Source organism: Diabrotica virgifera, chromosome 5 (assembly GCF_917563875.1).
Source record: "Diabrotica virgifera virgifera chromosome 5, PGI_DIABVI_V3a".
In the NCBI taxonomy this organism is placed as follows: domain Eukaryota; kingdom Metazoa; phylum Arthropoda; class Insecta; order Coleoptera; family Chrysomelidae; genus Diabrotica; species Diabrotica virgifera.
This window is the reverse complement of record NC_065447.1, coordinates 193,191,051-193,214,352: the sequence shown is the minus strand read 5'-3', so window position 1 is coordinate 193,214,352 and position 23,302 is coordinate 193,191,051. Positions and strand designations below refer to the sequence as shown.

Genomic DNA, 23,302 nt, shown 5'->3' with positions numbered 1-23,302 from the left:
CTCTCTCTATAACGAACACGGATATAACGAGGTTTCGCTTATAACTAGGTACATTAGGTGTCCCATGAAATTCCTATTGAACTATAACACTCTATAACGAGGCATATTTGGTTATAACAAGGAAAATTGAAATTGAAAAATACTTGTCTTTACCTGTTTTTAGCGTTGTAATGGTCATAAATAAATAAATGCCCCAACTGCCTGTACATAGAAATGCCTAACATCTGTCTTATTATTGAGGCCAGTGCTGTAATAAACTTGGCCACCTGTAATAAACTTCTGCCTGTTTATCTACCGATATTGAATATTATAGGAAATTTACAATTTATGGCGGCGAAGTCTCATTGTTCACTGTTCAGGTTGACCATCGACACCTAATAAACTACGTAAGATGCATCAAAACATTTCAATATTATTGTTGTTTGATATAACGAGATCCGCTTATAACAAGATAATTAGTCCACCATTTCAGTTCTCGTTATAGAGGGAGTCTACTCTAGTTTAAATCACCTAAAAAACCTAGTTTGAACCCTGTTGTGAAAAATTATTCATACATTTAAACACTAGACCAAGTTTTTAAATGGAAATGTCATGGGTACCACAAAAGTTGAGCCTCTCTTTAAAACCCGTTTGAAAAGAATACAATGATTGCAAAGCCCTACCTTCAACTTGACGAGCAGGCTAACCATGAGTATGTGTTGAACCAAGTTTTTACTTTAAAATCTTAAAAAGGAGCCCCCTTTATTTTTGCAGGTTTAGAATCCCTATGAAAAATATAATTCCACATATTCCAAACATTTTTAGAACCGTTGATAGATAGCGCAAATAAAGCGCATTTTCCGATTATAACGCCATCCGTCAACAATTCTAAAAAGGTTCGAATAAATGTTATTTATTTTTTGAGGAGGAAACTCAATCTGCAATAAAAAACGGGGATTCCTATTTAAGATTTTAAAGTTAACTCTCACCCCACCTCCAGAGTGTGGAATGAAAAATCCTGTTTGGTGTCATTCTATAGATTTTTGAAAAATATTAAACACATGTTTTTTAGTTTTTCATTTGGAAGTATATTTTTCGAGATATTAGACCGTTTCTATAATTTTGCTATGGTATTTGCTTATTTTTACAAGGAAAATCCAAATCTGCAACAAAAATTAGAGGTTCCATTTAAGATTTTAAAGTTACCCCCCGCTCCACACCCAGGGGTTGAAGTGGTGGACTTGTTTAGTGTCATCGCATAGATTTTTGAAAATTATTGAACACGTATTTTCCAGTTTTTCGAACCGATGTTCATTTCGCGAATTATTCTACCTTTCCGCTACTTTTGGGACACCCTGTATGTAACACTCATTCATCATGAATTCATTTAACCTTCGGATGACCAAGCGGGGGAAATTGTGACCCCAGTGTTTGTTTTTCTTTAATAAATTCAAAAGTATTATTAATTTTTAACTCATTATTTTTTTATTTGACTTGAATATCATTCTGGATATCCTCATATTTTGAAATAAAAAATTCCCTATATTTTACGAATAAAAATTATATTCTGAAGTTGATGTTTAGTAAAATAGCGTCTATTATGTGTAATTACAAGTAGTTTTACGCTAATGACGTCGACTTTGCAAAGTAACAAGACACTTACTCAACATACACACTACACATGACACTAATACTCATGTTGTGACTGGCTGAATGACATAAAGTCCATGCCAAAAAAAAATTAAAAATTAAAAAAAAAACCTTTATTTTTTTGTTAATTGTCATTTTTGACATTTTTGACCTGGGGTCATTTCCCCCCCCCCCCTTGGTTAAGGTTAAATAAAATTGTTCTGTTCATCATAATGCACACTTTAAAAATAATCTACTTACTAAAAAAATACTTTTGCAAACTAAAATTTGACTAACTATGTTCAATAAATTTTAAAAATTATTTTTCAATATGAATTTATTTCAAAATATACAATATAATTACTTACCTAATGGTGCTTATAGGTCTGGATCCCGAGTATGAAAAAAAATTGATTAATAGCAAGCTGAAAATTTGTTAACAGCTTAAGGGTGTCTATAGTCGGACAAACTTTGATATATGGGAACACTGGAACAGGGGAAGTTTTAATTGTGGAACAGGTTAAAAATTTGGAACGGTCAGACCACGAAAACGGCACATGTATTTTGTCCGACAGAACAGACTTAAACTCTCCGAACATAAATTAAACTCTCATACAAAAATCAGACTGCTATTTATCACCAAATGGGAGTGTTTTTGAGTGGAACATGTAGAATATGTCAAATGACAGGAATTATGACAGGTAATAAATAGCAGTCTAATTTTTGCATGAGAGTTTAATCTCTGTTCGGAGAGTTTAAGTCTGTTCTGTCGGACAAAATAAACGTGCAGTTTTCGTGGTCTGACCGTTCCAAATTTTTAACCTGTTCCACGATTAAAACTGCCCCTGTTACAGTGTTCCCATATATCAAAATTTATCCGACTAGACACCCTTAAGCTATTAACAAATTTTCAGCTTGCTATTTATCAACTTTTTTTTCATACACGGTATCCAGACCTATTATGAAGATGGTTCTATTCGGTGTACTCAAAACTTAATATTATAGAAAACAAATATAATCGCTTCACAGATTTTACACTTTATCAAGACAAGACTTTATACCAGTTCTCAAAGACAAATGACCCATTAGTGATTTATCGGTCAGAGATCGGATTTCTTGCTGAATGGTTTTTTGCAGTATTATAAATGATTCATTTAATTTGTAATTTTGGGTGTCGATTACAGTGTATATATTTACCACGCCTCTAATCTCTTTCAATGTTTTCGTTGGTGACTGTGGGAAATGCGTATTATGCACATTCCATATAGACCACTGTCCACTGTCCCAGACACAAAGATTTTCTGTTAAACTATTACCCAATATGTGAATTTTTTTATTAATAAATATGTTGTTTCCAATTTATCTCTCAAAATTATCCAATAATTTTTTGACAAAAATACGTTTATGTAATATAAATTTAATTTTTGTTCTTTCCCGAAAAGCTAGGGGGGGCCACGCCCCCCCCCCTGCCCGTGTGTATGGGCGCCTATGAATAAGATATAAGGTATACAGCATAATACTTAAAGCTGAGCTAAAATAAATTTTATTGCACCTAATTGATAGATATTTACTTATCTTCTGAAACTCCACTCAAACTTAATTAATTGATATTTGATTTTTAATTGTCTTAAATTTCTACTTTTGATAGTCTGTTAATTACATAGTATTTTGGTAGTAAGTAGGGTTTCTAATTCTGGTTACCCAAAGTTCTAACTGTATTCATCGTCATCAGTGGTGTTACAGCCATAGTTGAGCCTCAATCTTCCCCAATCTATTTCGCCAGTTGTTTCTGTTCATTGCCACTTTGTTGTGCCAATCTTCCTCGCATCCTTGTCCACATTGTACCTCCATCACAGTCTGGATCGACCTATTTCCTACAGGTACTGCTAGTAGGTTCCGTCTGGGTAAGTAATTTTCATTTGCTCTTGACACAATGTGTTGCCCATCTAAGCCTCCCTATTTTTATTAAAGATATTACATCTCTACCATTTACTTACTTACTAGTTCTTCAAACTTCTCATATAATTCGAAGTTGTTGCCTTCTCCAAATACCATTCTCATAGATTGGGTCCATTATTCTTCGTAGTATCCTCCTTGCTAAGACAAGCAGACAATTTGTGTCTTTTTTGGAGATAGTCCATGTTTCTGACCCATAGCACAGGTAAGATGAGTGTTCATCCTGTATATAAATGTCATGTCTGTATAAATAAGTATTGTTAGTTTGGTTTTTTGGCTTAATTTTCTGTTTTTTCTGCTGCTTGTTTAGTTCAAAATAATATTTGTTCACTAACAGTGTCCTTTGTTTTACCTAATATTCAGATGTGTCATTATTGTGTGTTATAAGAAAACCCAGTTATTCACAACCTCAAAATTATAGTAGTCTACGCTGAAGTTCTGTTTGACTTTTCTAGCCCTATATCTGTTAAGTAAGTTTTCGAATCTCTGCTAACATTTTGGTTTTTTCCTTGTTTTTTTATACAGCTGTTATGTTCTGTTTTATCTGTTGAAAAATTCAAGTAAGTAATATTAGATGTGAACTTGCATTTTTAAATGTTAAAGATATTTGAGTGTTCTCCTACACTTGGACATTGGATTGTGATTACAGTAGAACCCCGATTATCCGGGTGCGGATTATGTGCTGAGGATTATCCATGCTATAATTTTCTATTACTCAAGTTGGGTTTTTGTGGTTTTATCAAAATAGCGTCATCATAAATCACTTGACGGAAACTTGATATGACGAAAGAGAGACTCATAATGAAAGATTTATTTTTTTCTGTTGTTTTTTGTGGTAGGTACTATGTATGTGTATACGTACATATTATATGTATTATACATAAGAAATACATGTTCGGATTATCCGTGCTTTTCAATTATCCGTGCCACTCTTCGGTACCGAAGAGCACGGATAATCAGGGTTCTACTGTATATGTATTGAGTGTTTACAGGACTTGCAGCTATATGCAGCTTTCCTTTTAATTGGTGTTAAATATGAATTTTTCTTGCAATTGCATATACTTCTATAGCATACTTTGTCATACATGAAATTCAGTGTATGAAGAATAGGGCCACTGAAAACTAAATAAGAATTTTGTTGATAACGTTGCCGCTCTCAACAACAGCGGCTCTGAAAGGTAGTATTAAGCAGGTACTTGTAGAGGATTTTAACTGCTGTGAAATACTAAAAGAGGATTTATTTATGATAATTTACTGAATGGAAGTCCGCTTGCAATATACAACGATACTGATTCTAATGTTTGAAACGGAGAATAGTCTTTTTACTTCACTTTAAACCCACATTGCATTTGTTTGTTATTTTGGTCACCATCAGTGTCACTCTCTATGTTATACTGGTTTCCTGTCTAATCCTTTTACTATCAGACTATTTCGGTTAGCATCTTTTGATATTCTTTTCATGTACTATAACTCTGTTTTTAAACCAGAAGGAGTAAACTCAAAAGACAGATTCACACCCAATAATAAAAACAGATTCACTAGAAAAATCACCAAATATATCTTCTTTTTTTGTTGATCATGTTGGCCTTTGACAGTAATCTATAAATATTATATTATACTAATATGTTGCTAAGGAGTTCTAAAAAAACTGTTTGTTATATAAAAGCAGGTTAAAAATCTAAAAATTAAAGGAATAACCCAGAAAACACAAGAATCCCTGATAGGTGGTAGGAACAAAATCTTGGTTCAATGCTATTTAAATGCAAGTCATGTTTTTCGAATCCTAAGAAAACTAATATGTACAGTAGAACCCTGATTATCCGGGTGCGGATTATCCGTGCTATGATTTTCTATTACTCAAGTTGCATTTTTGAGGTTTTATCAAAATAGCGTCATCGTAAATCACTTGATGGAAACTCTAAATGACGAAATAGAGACTCATAATGAAAGATTTATTTTTTCTGTTATCTTTTTATGGTAGGTACATATGTATGTGTATACGTACAGTCGGAAAAATGAAAGAATACCCATGAACGATCACATCAATCACGATCACATCATTGTTGATTTTTTTTCATAAATAACAAACTAGAGAGATAGATTATTAATAATCTGAATAATATGTGATTGATGTGATCGTTCCTGGGTATTCTTTCATTTTTCCGACTGTACATATGTATTATACATAAGAAATACATGTTCGGATTATCCGTGCTTTTCAATTATCCGTGCCACCTCCAGTCCTGAGGAGCACTGATAATCGGGGTTCTACTGCACCTAATAATATTTTTAAAAAATTTAAACACAGAATGAAAGATTACATTATTACCGAGGGCCGAAAGTCCCTTAGAATAAACAAAAAGTATCTTTTGAATGAAATATTTGAAATTAAAAATCACACTAAATTTTCTCTTTTTTTTGCCCTCGTAACTTATTAAAATAAACATTACAGACGTTTTCAGGGACTTTTGGCAGGTGCTCCATAATATAATCTTTCTTTCTGCCTTTAAATTTTTCAAAAATACTTATTAGTTTTGGACTAAGTTTTTGCGCCTACCCCCTTAATTAACCTATGAAATGCCAATAGTGTCAAAATTGCATAAATGTCAATAGTGTCAAAAATTTCATAACAGTGGAGTAAATTTGTCTGAGGTTGGACCAATTATAAACAAGCATTATGGCGTGTTTTGTAATTTTGTCTAGAATACATCTTACCATTAATAAATTCATTATGTATTAATAATAATACAGGTATTTAATGACATTTAAAGATGTTGTCATTACTCTAGCTCTTCTAATTTATGTTTTCTAATGTACACCCACAGGAAAACCAAACAGTTCTATTTGAGTAATGTCCACAAATTTACCAATTTCTTACATTAGTTTAGGCACAAGAATATTAACTATCAACGACTACTAAAATAGAACTTTAATTTTTTCAGTGCAATTAAGGGATTCTTACACCGAAGCTTAAGGCCTGTAACAGCAGGTTCTCTCAGTGAGCTTAAGCAAGTACCAGTAGAATCTCATCTTATTTTCACTGCAGAAACTCACAATTTCCCGACTGGTGTAGCTCCTTTCAGTGGAGCCACTACAGGAACTGGAGGAAGAATTAGGGATGTGCAAAGTGTGGGAAGGGGTGGTTATTGCATAGCTGGTACTGCTGGTTATTCTGTAGGCAATCTTCAGATTCCAGGTAGGTTTATTTTTGATTTTACAAAACATATATCTGGACCTCAGAGGTAAACTACACTATGTTATTTCGAGCAACTGTGTTTAGCGTGTGTTTGCAACAAACTTTAGGATGTTAATAAAAATCTGATATATCTCATAATTCGTGGAAAGACAATATGACCATATTTTAATGATAATATATAACCAATTTGTATAAGCCAACTAATAAAATTAGTGGATTACACGAAACTTATTCAAAACAACACCATGTCGACATGCTTACCTCCGAGGTCCAAATATGTATTTGTAATGATATGTAAACTTTGTTTGGAAACAACTAAAGAAACCTATCCTAGATCCACGTTAACCCTGGACTGAATTTGTTTTTATACAGTAAAACCTCGATACAACGGACTAATTGGGGGGACTGGGTGTCCGTTAAAGCTGAAAGTCCGTTATATAAAAATAGGTTTAAAATAAGTCAGATTATTTAGAAATGTGTCCTCATTTTGCTATAATAAAAAGTTTATTGAAATTATTTGTAAAATACAACATTTGGGATCCACGGGGACCCCTTTGTTATGCAATGTATGTTAGTAAAGGCAGGGTTAAGTATGGATAATATTAACAGAACGTTTTTAATTTTTTTACATTTGACCTTATTTTTGGTCCGTTATATCTGAAGTCCGTTAAATAGAGGTCCGTTATATCGAGGTTTTACTGTATTGTCAATTTTAATAATTTGAACACATAGTTTGAAACGCCTTTTATTTCCTTTCCCTGATCATCCATATTTGAGTATTCTATTTTTACTGTAAAATTTGTAATTAGTAATTCTAAGCCATACTATTCTTGCTTTGTGTTCGAAATTTTCCTCTGGATGGTCTTTTTATCAGCAGGATAGCAGGCACTAAAGCCTATCACACAGTACAGATATAAATAGGGTACACATAAAACATACTGGAAAGATTTACAAACTATTCTTCATCCACAATCTTCTCTATACCCTTTAAATTTTATCTAAGGCTCTAAGTTATGTCAGTACCTACGTAATTTCATAGGTCCATGGTTTGAGCTACACTCCAACCAGAAGTTGGCAGTATAAAATTCAAAATGAGTCTGCGGCTGTGAATTCGAATTTGTGAGAGTATCGTTGAGCCAATGGAAGAGTGTGTACAGTGAAAGATAAAGTCTTAACGACTCAGTGATTCTCAATAACCACTGACTAGGTGGTACTTAAAAATAAAGATGTAAATGCACAAGTTGTTTTTCTTGTAGTTATCCATATTGTACTCCAGTGCTAGGAGCAAACAAAGATTTACAACAATGTTTACACCAATTTAATTCTTCTTTTTCTTGATGTGTCTATCATGGCAATCTTCACCTTATCTGCAGCAACGCGGAAAAGCTGCACAGATGTTGTGTTGAACCAGGTTCTGAAATTCTTCAACTAGGATGTTCTTCTTCTTTCTGGATCCCACTTTTCAAATATTATTCCTTGCAGGATGGCCCGTAGAAGGGGATGTCTGGATTGATTTCGCATAATGTGTCCGACGTAGTGTAACTTTCGAGATTTGATGGTGGTCAGTACCTTTCGGTTCTTCTTCATTCTTCTGAGGATCTCCTCATTTGTGACTTGGTCAGTCCACGGGATTTTAAATATTCTCCGATATAGCTAACCAATTTAATACAACATTCAAATCTTTTAACTTGATGTCAATGGCCTCTAATCAGGATATAAGCTTGAAAGAGATTAGCTAATTTTGAATCAAGAAATGAAATTAAAATATTTACTTAGATATTATAGAACTGTCAGGTTTTTTGGAATGTTGAAGAGGGAAGTATGGGATGTACTAAATGATACGATATGGTGAAACAGAAGTATTACAATTATAAACAAATAAAGAATCTACGAGACAGCTATAAAACCTATCATAAGATAAAAACTAGATCAGAAATCACATATAAAAAGAAAGTATCTTTCTTTTTTGTAAGGTTTCCTAATTGGTTTTTACCAAATTTGTGGTTAGCAGTTACATCTATGATTGTCAGTCTTACTTATTTCAAAATAATAAATGTTTAAATTTCCTTCTTTCTTATTCTTTATATGCCATCCCATAAAACGTTGTATTTTTAAGCCACTGCTTTAAATAGGTCAGTGGAAATATACTTACTACTATTCCTTATTCCCTATGTTCTACCTTGTAGTATTATTTAAAGCAACTTATAAGGTTTTCCTCTTATGACATGTCCTAGATATTGTTTTTAATTTAAGAGTTGTTCAAAAAATTTCTTTTCTTTTCGAATTTGTGGCTCGATCCACCCAGCTTATTCTCAGTATTCTTATGTAAGTTCATAGTTCAACTGTTTCCAATACGTTAGTATTATCTTTCTTAAGTGTCACACCTTCCATTCTGTTGAATAACAGAACACCGATCATCTCAGTAACCCTGCTGCAGAGTATCTCATTTTGTTTAATGTGTTTCTTTCTTTAATTTCTTTCATGTACTCGTTATTTTCATTAATTTGTGTTTCCAAGTATTGTTAGCCTTCCTGTTTTTTTTTTCAATATTCCTGTTGTCGTAACATTGTTGGGTTTTTATAATCATGAGAAGCTACATCTTTTTAATGTTAAAAATAAGCTGTTTTCTTTTTTGTTTTCGCTGAATTCTACCACTCTATCAATGAGCATAGGATTTTGTGGTCAGTGTTTTAAAAGGGTTTCCAAGTTTATACACTGTGGTCTAGAATTATTTCTTCTCTTCATTTATCGTTCTATAAACAGTTACGACCCTTTCCACATCTCAGTGGATAATATCGTTTGTACTTACAGGCCAAATGTCAGAAAGAAATGATTCTAGACTACACCCTTCTGCAAATAATATATTGTTAATGGTTCGTTTATTTACCTTTATATCTTATCTCTATCAGTCTGTTTAATCTATACTCTAAAGAAATCTTTAGGGAGTCTTTTGATGACAGACACGACGGAGTAAGAGTAGGCAGAGAAGTAATCAACACTGACGATACAGCTATTCTTACAGAAAATTTTCAAGATCTTGATACATTAATAAATCTAGTCAGTGAAGCAAGTTATCCTAGAGGCCTTGAAATTAACATTTCAAAGACAAGGTTGATATCAGTTGGAAAGATTAATATAGAGCAAGGTCTGCTTTCTCTTAATGGAGAGGAGATAAAACGTGTGAACCATTTTAAATACCTTGCCGCAGCTTTGGCAGCTGGTTAAATGTAAATTGTGACTCTCATGAAGAGATAACCAGGATGGAAATATCACGTAATACTCTGGGCTAATTAGCAAAATTCATGGAAAAGTTATTCACCAGCAATTTTATTGCTGGAATCGAATTATAAGATCCTATATATTAATGATATAGGTATGCAAAGTCCGCAGATAGTGTGCTACTTTTTTATAAACAAAATGGCGCCGACAAATCGTATTTTTTCAATTATGGCTCTATAACTCCGAAGATTTTAACTTTACAACAAAAACACCCAAATAAAAATTCACCGCAATTAAATTCTGCATAGAGATATGTTTTTCCCGATTTGCTCCGACGAAAATTTTCCTCGGAAAATGCGGGTATTCCTAACAAAAACTCTAATTTTCAAATAAAGTTTTAGGTAAGAAATTATTAATCAATAATTAAATAACTTAGTGACATCAAAGCTATCTTGGTATAGATTGTAATTCCAGAAGCCGGTGAAAATTCAACGAATATTTTAGCAACAATTCAATTGTTAATTAACAATTTACGATCGCAATAATAACCAAAATAATCATGATACATTGATCAAACTTATAAAGATTATAAAGATGAGATGCTTATTTTATATTTTATCGACAAAATATAAATTTTTCGTTTTTTTGCATAATCTTTAAATTTTGAAAAAAAAAATAGTTATAATACGCTGGCCTAATTAGTAAAGTACAAAGAAAGGATATTTACCAGCAATTTTATTGCTGGAATCGAATATTATGATCCTATATATTAATAATATAGGTATGCAAAGTTCGCAGATAGTGTGCTACTTTCTTTATTAACAAAATGGTGCCCCCAATTCGTGTTTTTTTCAATTATTGGTCTATAACTCCGAAGATTTTAACTTTACCCCAAAAAGACTCAAATAAAAATTCATCCCAATTGAATTCTACATAGAGGCAAGTTTTTCCCGATTTGCTCCGACGAAAATTTTCCTCGGAAAATCTGGGGTTTCCCAACAAAATGTCGAATTTTCAAATAAATTTTTTGGGCAAGTAATTATTTATCAATAATTAAATAACGTGGTGAAATAAAAGCTTTCTTTTTATAGATTATAACTGCAGAAGCCGGTGAAAATTAAACGAATATTTTAGCAACAATTCAATTGTTAATTAACAATTTACAGTCGCAATAACAACCAAAATAATCATAAGACATTGATCAAACTTAAAATGATTATAAAGATGTGATGCCTATTTAATATTTTGTCGACAAAATATAAATTTTTCATTTTTTTGCATAATCTTTAAATGTTTAAAAAAATAGCTATAAACAAATTAACATTAAAATGCGTATTTCAAAGGTCTTGAAAATGAATGCTTTAAAAATTTTTTCCAACCATTTGCAAAAAAAGTTATGAAACAGCAAAGTAAATATACGATTGCTCCGTTGTTTATAATTTGTTTTAATTGTTTCAAAGCTTAAAAGTGAGTCTGTGGTGCAATCTAATTACTCACAAAAAATATCAAATATTAGTTCAACGGTTATATTTTAATCAAAGATTAAAAATACTTTTTTTGTAATTTTTAGCGCGAAAGTAGGCTTGATACAGAGCCGGAGCTAAAATGTTCACTCGAAGCGACTAACACGCAGCATACATATACTATAATTTTATTTATTACGTGTACGTCGCGCGGGCGGTGATCGCTTCGAGTGAAAATTTTAGCTACAGTACTGTATTAGTCTACTTTCGCGCGTGTAAATTACAAAAAAATATATTTATAATCTTAAATTAAAGTATAACCATTAAACTAATAATCGATATTTTTTGTAAATAATTAGCTTGTACTTTAAACTCACTTTTACGCTTTGAAAGAATTAAAAAAATATATAAACAACGTAGTAATCGTATGTTTACTTTGCTGTTTCATAACTTTTTTGCAAATGGTTGCAAGAAAGTTTTAAAGCATTCATTTTCAAGATATTTTAAATACGCATTTTAACTATTTTTTAAAATTAGAATATAATAAAAACTTTCTGAGAAACGTTATTTTGTTTATAACTATTTTTTTAACATTTAAAGATTATGCAAAAAAATAATATTTTTTCAGCGGAGACTATAAGGCTTTTATGACCTGAAAACCAGGTTTATGTAACAGAAACCTGTCGATGCATATTCGCCAAGAAGATCCTAAATTGTTACGTGTGGTCTAACCTCTTATATGGTTGTGAGACATGGATATTATAAGCCACAATACTAAAAAAATTAGAAGCATTCAAATTTGATGCTATTGATGGACCCTAAAATGTAATGTGTTTCGCACACTTCTAATGAAGATATTCTTAAAATTGTTAATTCAGAACGTCTGTTCATAAAAATCATAAAGAGAAGAAAAACAGAATATTTCGTCCGTATAATTAGGGATCTAAATACCATCTGTTTCCTCATAGTATAGTCGGTTCGCTAAATTCAGACACAACTGGTTAGTGATTTTAGTAGATATTTTTTTTTGCCAAAATTGGCCTAATTACTAACTACAGTGAAACCTCGATAGAACGGACCTCTATTTAACGGACTTTGGATATAACGGACAAAAAATCTGATCAAACGTAAAAAAATTTTGAATGCAAAAAATATGAAAAATCGAATTCTGGAAGAAAAATCAGCAAGGACAGGATCTCATCACTGCTTTGTACTAATGCCGATGGATCGCATATCTTTGCCAACAATTAGAGGAGCATTGGCAAATCTCGTAAACTTAGAGTTGTCAAAGATATAATGCATCATCTGTCCGTTTCATATTATAGCTCTAATAAGACATGGTTCACCACAGATATTTTCAGAAATTGGCTTTTTTAAAGAATTTGAAACTGCTGTTAGAAAATCTCAAGAGAAGAAACTGGAAATACAGCCGAAGAAAGGTGGTAAAATGTTTATTGAATTTAGACAACGCTCCTGCTAATCCCCCTGAAACTATTGGACATCCAGCAGACGGCAACTTTAAAAATTGTATGTTTTTGACAAAAAATACATCGCTTTTTCAACCTATGGGCCAGTGAATAATTTTGGCAACCGAACAAGTATATTGCAGAAAGTTCTTAGATGAAGTAAAAAAGTAAAAAAATATTAAACAAAACTTGATTCCTTTTTTAACTTACAGATTTATACGCTGTGTCTAAATACAGTACATATTTTCAAAAAAATATGATTTATTGTAAACCTATTTTTATATAACGGACTTTCGGCTTTAACGGACATCCCGTCCCCCCAATTAGTCCGTTATATCGAGGTTTTACTTTAGTAATTATTTTTTGCCAATTTTACTAAATTGGCAAAATTACTTACTAAAATCACTAGCCAGTTGTGTCTGAGTTTAGCGAACCGACTATACAAGTAAAAGTGGATGGGTTGGTCGAAAGAAACTTTCATGACTGCATAAATCTTTGGAATGGTGTGGTTTGACTTCCTGTGGTCTTTTTGTGATATATCTCTGTTGCAGGATCTAAATTTGATCCAACAGTGTAATGACTGTGAATACATATGAATACATATTCTACAATACCACAATCAAGTTTTAACTGTTCTTTTACACTTTAGATATCGATTGAGTATCGAGGTCACTCAAGTGTATTTTTAAAATTATATTTTTTACATTTTTGCTTGGTGGATTTAATTATGCAACGTTGATTATTATTTATCAATAGATTACCTTAGTAACTTATCTGCTACAAGAAAACAACCTATTGATTTTGAATAGCAGTAACCTCTGGACTATATTTAGCAAGTGAGATAAGAACTTGATAAATAAATGTAAATTTTAGATTGACACATTGGCTACTATGATCGAACGTTGTTACTACTTTGGGGGTGTGATGAAATCACTTGTTTTCGTAACATTGTGCCGTACATGTAATCTCAAGCGAACAGTAATCAAAAATATTTTTCTGGCATTATACGTAATGACTTTTGTAACATACAAAAGAAAAAGCATATTTATTATTTATATTGTAATAAAAAAGACGTTTGAATGTTATATGAAATGGTTACTACATAAGAAATAAAGTAAATGTTTGACTTTGTACAAACTGTATAATTAATTTCTTGGGAATTCAACCTAAATTCAAATGCGAAGCATGAACATATTGTTATGATCTGCTTCTTATTAATTTTATATTAATTATTATTTATCTGATTAATTATTTAATTGTCGCAAATCATACATAAAAAAACAATAAAAAATCTCAGGGTGCCTTTTTATAATCTTAAAAAAATGTCTAAATAATCTTACGTTATACTTATCTTCTCTCGTGGGTTCAGTGTCTCTTAGTTGATCCTAATCGGGATAAAATAGGGAAGAGAAATAAAGCAAAATATTAAAATAAACATACAGAATTGTCTTTTATTTATCAAAATCAATACTCTAAAATCTATCAAATCTAAAACCTGTGGACACAGATGTCCGAATGAAATTTTTACCACTTAAATATTATTATAGTTAAAAAAAAAAAACAATTTATCAGTTTGTTCCCGATGACTGTGGTAAAACAAACTAAACAAAACAAATTTATGTATTCGCAAGATTACCTATATTTACTATTTACTTTTTGAAATATTGGAATTTTAATTCATATGCTTTTTACTCAAAAATTTAGTTTCCGAACATAAAAATCTCTTTCACATAAATTGACTGACCTTTTGCTTCGCTCACTCTGATGTCTTCTCGTGACCCAAAACAGCTCTCCCTCGTTGACTATGTTAAAGGCTACTCATCAAAGCCCTCTCCGTTCTCCAGCTTCAAAACTATCAGCATACCAGCACCAATTCTCCAACAAGCCGGGCCTCTTTTGACACGTACTCGATTCAAACAAAACTCCAAAAATCCTCTGCTCTCCTTCTCACAATAATACAGAATCAAAGAGGTATTTCGTCTCAATTTGATCTGTCTCTCGTTCCACTTTTCAACACTATTCTCCACTATCAAACAACCACTGGTATTTGCTAACTACTTATCCACCAAAACGTCGACCGCTCCTCAGCGCTGCCAAATAACATACTGACTTCTTTTTCAAACTCTCTCAATCATTCAAACCACTTTTCCCCTTCCAACTTGCCAAGAATCAGAAACAATCTTTTCCATTCGACAAACAAACAGTCATTTTCAAAATTATTCCGACCATCCTTAATTACTTTCGGGGAAACTCTACAACATTTACTCGGGTTGAAACAAATATTAAAATTCCAAACTTTCTTTTTAAACCACTTTCCCAGAAAGTGATAATTACATCTACCTGTGGATTCTATAGTTCTCGTAATAAACAAACTATTTCCATTTTAAATCTAAATACATCGTCCTTTTCACTTTAATTATCCACAAAAGTCTTTAATGGTTCATCGGAAAGCTCATTAAAAGAGAAATTTACTTACATCCACACTAAATTCTAATAAATATTTACAGATCAATATACAGGGTGTATCAAATTTATGTGCCCGCGTTATTTAAAAAAAATTTAATTTAATTTTCATTTTGCCTTTGATTGATAAATTGCAAACACAATAATATGTATTAGTAAAAAGCGATATGATGCCCTCAAATAATGAAAAATAATTAAATTATGAATTAAACTAAATAAAAATAACGAAAAAAATAAAAAGACAAAACAATTAGAACTCATCTTCCACCTTCAAGAAGAAAAAATAGTCATTGATTGTATACGGGGTGTTTCATTAATAATTGGAAATGTTTTAACTGTAGATTCCTGTGTCCATAATATTAGGGTTTAACCCAAAGCACTTAAATAAAATGTGCCTGCATACTGAATTGCAGGGTGTTTTATGTAAAGTGTAGGTACTGTACATCCTACTAAACTCTCTTTCTAAATTATCTAAATAAATAAAGGTTTCTGGCTACTACCAGAAACCCCTGTCGTATGCCATAGCCGTACGACAGGGGAAAGTGAATGGCGAAATTACTATTTTAGCGCAATTTTTCGATTCTCCCAATACTTTCTATTTAAATAATATACTCCTTATTTGTAAAGATAATGTCATTATTTTTCAATATATTTGAAGTTCAACATGAAGCGGCACATAATTAATTAGTAAGCTTATTGAGGTAAATGGGCGTTACAATGAACATTTGTTATAAAAGGTTGAGTTAAAATGTGTTTTTCGATATTTTCGAGTTATTAAAATTGTCCTGTTATTTAGATTGATTATGACAATATAGTTGTGTTTATAACCATAATTTTTTTAAATGTTGACTGCATCTATTCATTTCAAGAATTTTCAATAAATAACATTATGTTTTTTTGTTAATAGCGATTAAAATTTCATTTGCGTGATAATTGCAATCCTGTGGCCCAAAAACATAATTAATATCATTAATGTATTAATCATAAAATCACTGTGCCGCTTCATTTTTAACTTCAAATATCTCGAAAAATGACTTATTCGTTACGAATGAAGAGTATATTATTTACATACAATGTATTGGAAAATCGAAAAATTGCGTTAAAATAGCAATTCCGCCAGTGGTGTAGAATTTGAAAAGGCTCAACCATTCACTTTCCCCTGTCTTACACCACTGGTACTAGCCAGAAACGTTTAGTTAAGATAATTTAATAAGGTGTACAGTACCTAAACTGTATACCAAGTATGATAGGGATATGTGAAGTAGTTCTAGAGTACTGGGTATATATTATAATTTTTAAATAAAACACCCTGTAACTCAGTAAGGACCCATGTTATATTTAAGTGATTTTGGTTAAACCTTAATATTTTGAGCCCAGGAATCTACAGTTAAAATATTTCAAATTATTAATGGAACACCCTGTATCCCTGTATGTATTAGTCCCTCTTTGTGTAAATACAGTTGTTAGATGATTATAGATAGTAATAATTTCATGTATTCTGACCGATTCGTTGAAACATTGTCTTTCTTCCATGAATCTATCATATTCTCCTGGGGCTTGGTACCTCGACTTTTCGTGTACAATTTTGAAATCTGGCCAGAGACTGGCAAACTCACTTATAACATTATAGACAAATTCCCTACTGTTGTAGGGAATGTTGTAGGGAAAAGCACCATCCCTGGTGCTTTTCAAGTGAAAAAGACACATTGACAGAAAAACTAATATTTTGTTTAAATGTTTTGTTTAATTACAAAATGTTTAAGTTTTATGACAAATTTTATTTATTTATATGAAGATTTCATATCAAATACTTTTGTAGACCAATATCTTCATTTTTATTACATAACAATCATCTTTGAAAAACGCAGCTTAAGAACTAACAAGTTAACTGTATTTTAATAATCCTTATTTTGGGTTTTAGATTATGATCTACCATGGGAAGACAAAAACTTCTCTTATCCATCAAACTTTGCTCCACCTTTAGAAGTTCTAGTTGAAGCCAGTAACGGAGCCTCGGATTATGGTAACAAGTTCGGTGAACCCTTGATTTCCGGCTTCGTACGGTCTTTTGGTCTTGTTGACGCGGCTGGAGAGAGAAAAGAATGGATTAAACCTATCATGTTTAGTGGAGGTAATGCATTGTTGATGGTTATGTAATTTCTAATTAGACTTTACTTATTTTTAATAAAAAATAATATTTATACAAAGTAGAGAGATAAAAACAAACTAAATCCGAGGATTTCTTACGTTTGAAATTACGTTCAGATCTACGGATTTCCTTTGTTTGTAATAAATGTCGCTGTAGCGTCTTTTGCATGTTATTTTAATTAATTAGCTAACATGACAGAAAGATTTCGTTTCGGTCCAGAGACCCTACCACAGCTCGCTCTGATGATTCCAAAAGGACGAAATGCGTATAAGCGAATGGTGGTGATCTGTATCGAAAGTTAATTTTAAATGTCTGTCTAATGCCTGGTTGCACCAACAGATCTTAAGCTCCAGCTTAGCTAAGCTCTACTTATAGATAGGGCCTCCTTGAGTATCACTTACGTTGCACCATAATTTTAGATTCTTACCTTATTATCAATTATATCTATTATTATATTATGGTATTCTTATTGTAATATATTATAATTATATTATATTAATTCTTATGATATTCTCGACTTAAGCTTAAGATCTATTGGTGCAACCGGGCATTAGAGGTAGACGTATAGTCTGGTATAGTTAGACCCAAACCCAGACATCCAAAGTGAAAGTTATCCTCCAACACCAAATTGTTCTATATGGTCCACATAATGTTGAGAAAAAAGTCACACCATTTTGAGCGTCGGGTTTGGGGGGAGAGGGGGGAGAAATCTGCAAATTCGTAGTTTTTTACGGTTCTCGTCAATATTTCTAAAACTAAGCGGTTTAGCATGAATAACCCTCTACACAAAATTGTTCTACATTAAATTTGAAATAAAAAAGGCCCTATGTATAACCCTTCTAAAATGAACGGTTCCAAAGTTACGGACGTAGTATAGTATAATTGGTCCAAAAAAGGCCTAACCCAGACATCCAAAGTAAAAGTTTTCCTTCAACACCAAATTGTTCTATATGGTCCACATATTGTTCAGTAAAAAGTTACACCATTTTGAGCGTCCGGTTTGGGGGGAGAGATGGGGGAGAAGTCGGTAAATTAGTAGTTTTTTTTACGTTTTTCGTCAATATTTCTAAAACTATGCTTTATCGTAAGGAATGTTCTATAGAAAAATATTCTACATAAAATTTAAAACAAAAAAGGTTCCATACATAATTGTTATAAAATCAACGTTTCCAGAGTTACGGAGGGTGAAAAGTGGAGGTTTTCGATACTTTTTATATTTACCGATTTATCCCGCCTCTCCCCCCCAAACCCGACGCGCAAAATGGTGTGACTTTTTTCTGAACATTATGTGGACCATATAGAATAATTTGGTGTTGGAGGATAACTTTCACTTTGGATGTCTGGGTTTATTGTATAGTTATATCATAAATATAAAACCCAAAAAATATAAAAAGTATCGAAAACCTCGACTTTTCACCCTCCGTAACTTTGGAACCGTTGATTTTATAAAAATTATGTATCGAACATTTTTTGTTTTAAATTTCATGTAGAACATTTTGTATATAACATTGTTTACGCTAAAGCATAGTTTTAGAAATATTGACGAAAAACGTAAAAAAAACTACTAATTTACCGGCTTCTCTCCCATCTCCCTCCCAAACCGGACGCTCAAAATGGTGTAACTTTTTACTGAACAATATGTGGACCATATAGAAGATTTTGGTGTTGGAGGAAAACTTTTACTTTGGATGTTTGGGTTAGGCCTTTTTTTTGGACCAGTTATACTATACTACCTCCGTAACTTTGGAACCATTCATTTTAGAAAGATTATGCATAGGGCCTTTTTTATTTCAAATTTAATGTAGAACAATTTTGTATAGAAGGTTGTTCATGCTAAACCGCATAGTTTTAGAAATATTGGCGAAAAACTTAAAAAACTACGAATTTACCGATTTCTCCCCCTCTCCCCCCCCCCCCCCAAAGCCGACGCTCAAAATGGTGTGACTTTTTTCTGGACATTGTGTGGACCATATACTCTGTGAGCTCGTAGGTAGAGGGGATAATTAAACATTCGCGAGCGCCAGTAGTGACAAGTTTGTAAACCTTTACTGGAAATTTGCTTTTTGGCGTTCTGCATAAAGAGTTGCATATTATAACTTTTAAATGTCTCACGAAAGTTGTTGTATTAAAGAGTGTCGAAATACTGGTTACAATAGTAACTGTGTATTCTACAACTTTCCTGTCGCTACGACAAAAATGGATTGATGCAATTAGAAAAAAGTAAGTAAACACAATTTTAATTTTAAAACGTTAGAAAAATTTGAGCTAAAGAATCAGTTAGCACACTCTCGAATTTTAACGGTTTCAATTTTACAATCCAATTCTGAAACAAAATTTGAATGCGTGAAGATAACGACCAATCACAGCAAACGTAGGATGCCGTTAACTGTCATTCATAAGTTAATATTTAAGAAGTATTATACTATAATTATATTAAATTATTATACTTTCTTACAGAATAAATTTTTTCTAATATTAGTTGTCAACATAAACGTCAAAACGATAAGCAAAATCTTAAAAATAATCATAATGAATAATAAATTCTGTACTTACTGCTATTAATTATCGATTACAATCCAATTACTTCTTTACGTTGTAAATATTACACGATAAGAATTAAATAATAAGTTTAAAACAACTATTATTTGCTTTTCTACTGTCCTCTTTAAAATTCCGGCCGAAATAGGAACACTAGTCAACCGTTAGATGGCGATAGCAGCCATACCAGCGAAACTCACAGAGTATAGGCAACACTTTTTTCTTTCGAGAAAATTTCCGGTAAGAGTTATACAGTCGAGCCCGCTTATTGGAATAGTCTTTGTACCAGGCAAAAATATTCTTATAACCGGGATATTCTAATAACCGATCATTGGTGGCTAGTCGAAATAAATGTACCGAATATACGTAATAATATTATTTACATACTATGCCAATGTGTAGTTTTACATACTACGCCAATATGTAGTTTTACATACTATGCCAATATGTATATCATATATATACCTACATAATCAGTATATGTAAATGTTTTTAGGTCTTTTTACGTCAATAATACAGTAGTGTAACTACTACTACTTATCTATGTATGTGTTAAATAGCAAATTACATTATATTATGTATGTGAATGAATACAGTAGCAGTAGGTAATTAATATAAAATGTATGCAATATGTAGATATGTAAATATTTTCTTATTAAAATGCATATAACAAAATTACTTATTTTTTCTTGAGAAATTATCGGTAATTATAGTTTTTTTATTGTTAATCCCTGTGGTCATCCTTAATCCATTGGTTGAATGGAACTTTTATTGGCGGCAAGAAATGGATGAATTTAACAAAGCCATAATTCACATCTTTCAAACAAGTAGGTAAATACTCTCTGGGTGAATTCTAAATAAACTGCTTCTAACAATTTTATAGCAGGCAACAGTGCCTTTGTGTAGACAAATAAAAACTACTTTATGACCCATGCATTTTTCGGCCATAATATCGAATTGGTAGGTACTCCTAGTAATAAATATTTATTACCCTAATAATATCTAATCCAGCACTACAGGCCTTGACGACTGACCATAATTCCAAACATAATTTAAATTTTTAGTAAATTGTAAAAAAAAATATTCGTTGTCCTGCAAAATATGCTAATAAGCGGTATTATCTAATTAGAACCTATTCCAATAAAAGGATAAATTTATTAAGGAGTAAATGGAAACGTTTCGGGAACTCGAATTTATATTCCATAAACCGGGATATTCCTATAACAGGGATTCTAATAAGCGGGTTCGACTGTACTAGTAATCCTGTAGGTAGGTGGCGATACCAGCGAAGCTCGGAGTGGATAGAACAATTTGGTGTTGAAGGATAACTTTCACTTTGGATGTCTGGGTTATGCCATCTTTTGGATTAACTATACTATACTAGTAATGCGAGATGCGTTGGAAAGGTAATGATCAATACTATCAGAAGCCGCAGAGGTTGGACTAAAATTTTCGAAATTTTTGGGAGTTTTGACGACGAGAGGAAGAAAAACAGACCCTAAATGGGAAGGGCCGTAAAATCCACACCCTTGGACCAACATGGATGGTTGACATACCGATTGGCTGGTTTTCCTAAGCTTTAAGATGGGAGTTGGCTCATTTTTCAATTCAGTCAGGCTGATAGAATCGTAAATTTCGCGTATATGTAGTGTCGCATGTAGGGAGGTGTGCGCCACTGTCGAGAACTACCGTTCTCTGGGATAAAACTATTATGTTAAAAAATATTAAATAATAAAAATAAAGTATCTACGTACATCACTAAACAACTTTCCCAAACATACTATTTTAGCCTTACTATAATCAAATATCAATATTTTTTCTAGGTATTGGCAGCATGGAAGCCGATATGACTGAGAAGCTGCCACCTAAATTAGGACACCAAATCATCAAAATTGGAGGACCTGTATACAGAATTGGTGTAGGTGGAGGATCTGCTAGTTCAGTCGAGGTACAAGGGGACAACAAAGTAGAGTTAGACTTTAATGCTGTACAAAGAGGTAATAGTCATATTCATTTTAAAAACAGAAACATAACATTGTTTAATGGTTAGGTAAATAAAAGGGTCAATACTCACAATATTTTTACTATGCTAAAATCATAAACAACAAACTAGCGTTAAAATTTCTAAATTAAGCAAACAGCAGAATCTAGAGGATTTCTTCTTCATCGAAGCCTACTTATGGCACTGTCGTTGATATCAACGTGAGAGCGGAGCACAGGATCGGCGTTAATTTTTCTAAACTCCCAGACAAGGGCATGTTCTCGGCGGGCGTGTGGGGGAACTATGTGGCTTAGTGCTATACTTGGCGTGACCTTGATTGTGCCTGATATAATACACTTGATTCTAAATCCTGACCCACTACTTTGTGCCGTGTAATTTGGGTTGCCTATATGAACTTAAATCGGTGAAATGGGCATTGAATTTTATATACAGGGTGTTTCATTGGGAAACGGAAATACTTTAATGGTGAATAGAGGTCACCAAGGTAGTTCTAGGTCTACTAAATTTTTGACCTACCGACTTTTATATCCGAGTTACAGGGTGTTTTATAGATTTTGCTCATTTCTTTTCTAAGCCATAACTTTAGAACCACCGTGTATATTTTTTTAATATTTGGTACACATATCTCTCATTCAAAACCCAAACGACCGACATACTAATCACAAGAAAAATCCAGGTCCGTATTAACAAAAAATTATAAAATAATTGTGACCTTAAAACAACACCCTGTATATTGAAATTTTGAAAATATGTTTACATATTTGAAAAGAGTACAAAAAACTAAGTCTAATAGTTCGCTTCGATTTTTCGGCCAGACAATTTTTTGACTTTAATTTTGAAATTATATTGAATTTTTTTAAGAACTCCACATTAAAAAGCAGTTATTATTAACTTTTAATTATAAATTATTAAATTTATTGAATAAATACTCATTTTAAAATGAATCAATATTTATTTAACACATTGGAAAGACCCAATTATTACTCACAAGAAAAATCCAGGTCCGGATTAACAAAAAAACATAAAGTAATTGTGACCTTGAAACAACACCCTGTATATTGACATTTTCAAAAATTGTTTGCGCACATTTGAAAAGATCACAAAAATCTGAGTTTATAGGTTCACTTTGATTTTTTGTGCAAAAATTTAATAACTTTTAATTTTGAAATCAAATATATTCAAATTTTTAAGAACCCTGAAATTAATAAGCAGGTTCTTAAAGCACTTTTATTAATAAATCAT

The 23,302-nt window shown here is 32.1% G+C and overlaps 1 protein-coding gene across 1 annotated transcript in view; it reads left to right on the top strand.

Annotated features, from left to right (window-relative positions):
• Positions 1 to 23,302, top strand: part of LOC126885248 (phosphoribosylformylglycinamidine synthase-like) — a 79,698-nt gene that overhangs the window by 1,274 nt on the left and 55,122 nt on the right. Inside the window, exons 2-4 of the mRNA XM_050651731.1 lie at positions 6,507 to 6,760; positions 17,293 to 17,502; positions 21,882 to 22,055. Coding sequence (XP_050507688.1) covers positions 6,507 to 6,760; positions 17,293 to 17,502; positions 21,882 to 22,055 — 638 coding nt within the window. The remainder of the gene's footprint in view (positions 1 to 6,506; positions 6,761 to 17,292; positions 17,503 to 21,881; positions 22,056 to 23,302) is intronic.